General features: G+C 37.2%; 1 protein-coding gene across 1 annotated transcript in view; it reads right to left on the reverse strand.

Annotated features, from left to right (window-relative positions):
• Window positions 1–3,788, reverse strand: part of LOC108969512 — a 6,492-nt gene continuing 2,704 nt past the window's right edge. Inside the window, exons 2-4 of the mRNA XM_018934267.1 lie at window positions 2,434–2,676; window positions 829–1,276; window positions 1–756 (exon numbers count right to left, since the gene is read on the reverse strand). Coding sequence (XP_018789812.1) covers window positions 45–756; window positions 829–1,276; window positions 2,434–2,676 — 1,403 coding nt within the window. The 3' untranslated portion in view covers window positions 1–44. The remainder of the gene's footprint in view (window positions 757–828; window positions 1,277–2,433; window positions 2,677–3,788) is intronic.

Genomic DNA, 3,788 nt, shown 5'->3' on the forward strand with positions numbered 1-3,788 from the left:
TAATGTTTAGTTGTATTTTATTAAGAGTGTATGCAGCAGTATATTCAAACACCATTCACTGCTTCGCCAATGTTGCCGTTAATTTGCTGAAATGGTTGCGTAGCGGACAGCGTTAATTGCGGCTGAATCGCATTTTGTTGCGCTGGCGCTTGTGTGCTCTTCTCCTTACTATCCAACAGCACACGCACCACCTCCGAAGTGAACTTTTCCACCAATTGCAGTGCACGAGTCGCGGGTAACTCCAACAGCGAAGCAGATACGAATTCACCAAAAGCGGCATACTTCTGCTCGGAAATGCTCAAACAACGACGATTGATTTGTAAATTGTTGTAAGCTGAACGTGCTGACGCTAAAGTATGCTGCTGCTGCTGTTGTTGCTGTTGCAGCTCCTTACGCTGGCCAACAGCATTGTTTGTATTATTGTTGTCATTATTGTGGCTGGTATTGAATGTACTATGTGGAATGTTTGTACGCGATTGTGAATGCAAACCAACGCCACCGGACGACGAAGTGCGCTCTTGCATTGTATCCAAACGGCGTATTTTGATTGCTGGCGGTTGTAGTGGTGCAGGTGAGGCGGAATATTTCAATGGACGCTTACTTAAGGCGTCCAACGACGATGACGTCGCAGCATGATGGCTTCTATTATATGGCGATCTGGAATGTGGCTGGCGTTGTTGCATGCTGAGCAATGTCGAAGCGGCGCTTAGCTTCAAGGGATGCGCGCTGCGGGTGTCGTCACCGCTCTGACTAGCGCTGGKAAACAAAAAAGGAATAAAATTGTTAATAATTAAAATTAATGCAAAGTTTAAGTTAAAGTRTTATTACGATTCTTCATCGGCGGCATTTGCATCATCTGCATCGGGTTCCTCCATTTTAACGGCTAGCAGACCATTAGCGAATGTTGCCATATCGGCGCTGCTGTTGTTGCCACCACCCTCGCCGCCGCCATCGCTATAYGAATCACGATTGGCAGTTGTCGCTGCTGTTGAATTCAGTGTTTGTTGTTGCAGATATTGTTCCGGTTGTTGCTGACGACTACTGGGCTGTTGTTCATCATCATCGTCGCCGGTGTCTGCCAGCGATGTACGCGGTTGCATGCTTTTGTACGAACGACGCGGCCGTATGTGTTCCGAGAGGAAATGCAAATGTTGAAACAGCGGCCATGGTGATTCAATATTTTGGCCAGGATTCTCATCACGTACTTGCTCGAGGCGACGTTTCTCCAGATTATAGCGATTGCGCAGCTGTAGCATGCGATCCTTCAGCAAGGACACTAAAACAAAACAATAATTAAAAACGGAGTTTTACTTTTATTACAAATTTATTGTTGACGAGGTRACATAGTGGCGGCAGGTGCAACGGTGGTTGCTTCTAACTGTTATTTCAGCTTGTAAACAAACACATCACTAATACATACATGCATATGTAGTATGTTATATTTGCGGCCGAATAGTTCACCTACTACTATTGACGTGTTGCTAMTCGTATGAGAAAAGACCACATGATTTCAATGCACGCCGATCTAACTAACAATAACAAAAACAACTWAACGCGGCTGATTTTGTTTACAAACGATTTATGTCCACATATTTTGATATTTTTTATACTGCTGCTCATTTTTCTTATACATACRTATACAATATACATATATTTTTTCCTCTTGTTTTTTTCAGCGTTCTCTTTGTGATTTGCTGCCATGCGCAAAGCAATATCACAATAAACAACCCAATGAAAGCTTTACTAATTATTGACCGTCTCAACACTTCCGTTGGGTGGTTTTTTGAGTTATTTTCTACCTATAAATGTATTGTGTTTGCTCTCTTCCGGCCCTCACAAACACAATCTCTTCAATTTAGTTTACTGTAAATACTTATTTAATCATGAATAAGTGGATGCAGTATTTTATAATTGAATTTTTTAATAAATTAAGGGTGATTCGGCAATAAATATATTTAAAGATACGTATGTACATTTATAGTACGTAGTATAATCATTTGTACATAAAGCTTTATGGAAACTTGAAACGAATACGAAAAAAAATTAATTAAATAAAAAATAATTGTTTTTGAAATAAAACAACAAATATAATTTGTAGTCAACAAAAATCAATAAAATTCTATTATGAACTCCTATTAATGTTTTAACATGCATTTACGCTTATGTATAGCCATTGCAATTAATATTTCATTTTCGTGCATATATACAATACATATATCTTAACATATAAGAAATTGCTGAAAAACAAAAAATAAATCCGAATAATTATATTAGTAATATAYAAACACAAAATATTTATTAATTATAGATTTTTCTTATCAAACCATAACTATATTATCTACAAAGAGCATATATCATCAATGCTTAACCATTTGTATGCACCAACCACCATCATAGTAAGCCGCAATTGCATTTCAACTACTAATTACTCACCATCAAAGCCCAATTTGTTGGAAATCTCCTGCCATTGATGCGCTGTATGCAGTTTGTCCTTGAAACTGGCTGAATTGCGGTCGTAAAAGCCAGGACGTGCACGAAATTCTCGTATRAGACTCAAATCGAACTCGCCCGTTGGCGCATAGCCACGACCACGTTTGGATGGTTGCGGATAATCATAATTTACGTAATCCACGGTGGCCGAGTTGCTATGGAGAGTCGCGCTATTCCCTGTTGGTTCTGTAAAGAGAGACGATGACAAAATAAAGTTTACATTATTATATTATAATTTATACGAAAAACGTATTAATAACTACGGCAAGCATTTGCGTTGTATTTATATATGTATTGACATTCACTATATCGCAACATTTACATGCATACAAACATATGTAACATTAACCTAAAAACTTCATTGATGACAAAAAATAATATGTTTACCTAAATTATAAAAAAAAATCTTTAAACCGATGAACGAGCCGCAATTTCGAGATTATACAATTAAATATCAATGACTTATTCATTTAAATCCAGATCAAACACGCAGGCATTTCACACAGTTGCCACTGTAGTCAACATATAACACTATATTATGTTATAATATAGCTCTGTGCCCAAAAAATAAGGTGACATTTAAGTTTAAACTGCGCGCGTCGAAGGATTTGGAGAACTATTTTTTTTTTTTTTAGGTTTGTAGTACTGTCAGTCACATTTATGTCAAATTTCAAATATTGTCAAAATATTCATTAGTGTTTGAGATACGTGTTGTTTTGTGAGCTGCTAAAAGTGAGTTTTTCGTTTTTTGCGTTGTCGAAATTTGTTGAAGAATTTGCATTAAATGATCATTTCGCCAAAAACTCGACCATATCCTTCCGCAACCACCATATTCACCTGAWCTGGTGCTKTGCGACTTCTAGCTGTTCACCAAACTCAAAAGACCGCTCCGGGGACACCGTTTTTATACGATATTATAGATATTCAAGCCGCAGCGAAGACGCAACTGAAGGCCATCCCGGAAAGTGACTACAACCAGTGTTTCGAAGATTGGAAAATCCGTTGGCATAATGTACTACATCTAGTGGGTATTACTTTGAAGGGAATGAAATTGATTTGGAAAAATAAAGAATTTTCAAAATAAATACAATGTCACCTTATCTTTTGGGCACAGTATTTATTATTTCAAAAAATTACCGCTTTATATAAGCAAATTTATCTGAGGATTGATAACCTTGCGGTTGCTCCCTAAAATTAAAGATTGAAAATTTCGATTCTAAAACCCTAATAGCCGAACATATGTATATATCTTTAAAAATAATACTTCTAATTAGCAGCTTTCATGAAAATATGTAAAT

Source organism: Bactrocera latifrons, unplaced genomic scaffold, assembly GCF_001853355.1.
Source record: "Bactrocera latifrons isolate USDA-ARS-PBARC rearing strain unplaced genomic scaffold, ASM185335v1 scaffold_254, whole genome shotgun sequence".
NCBI classification, from domain to species: domain Eukaryota; kingdom Metazoa; phylum Arthropoda; class Insecta; order Diptera; family Tephritidae; genus Bactrocera; species Bactrocera latifrons.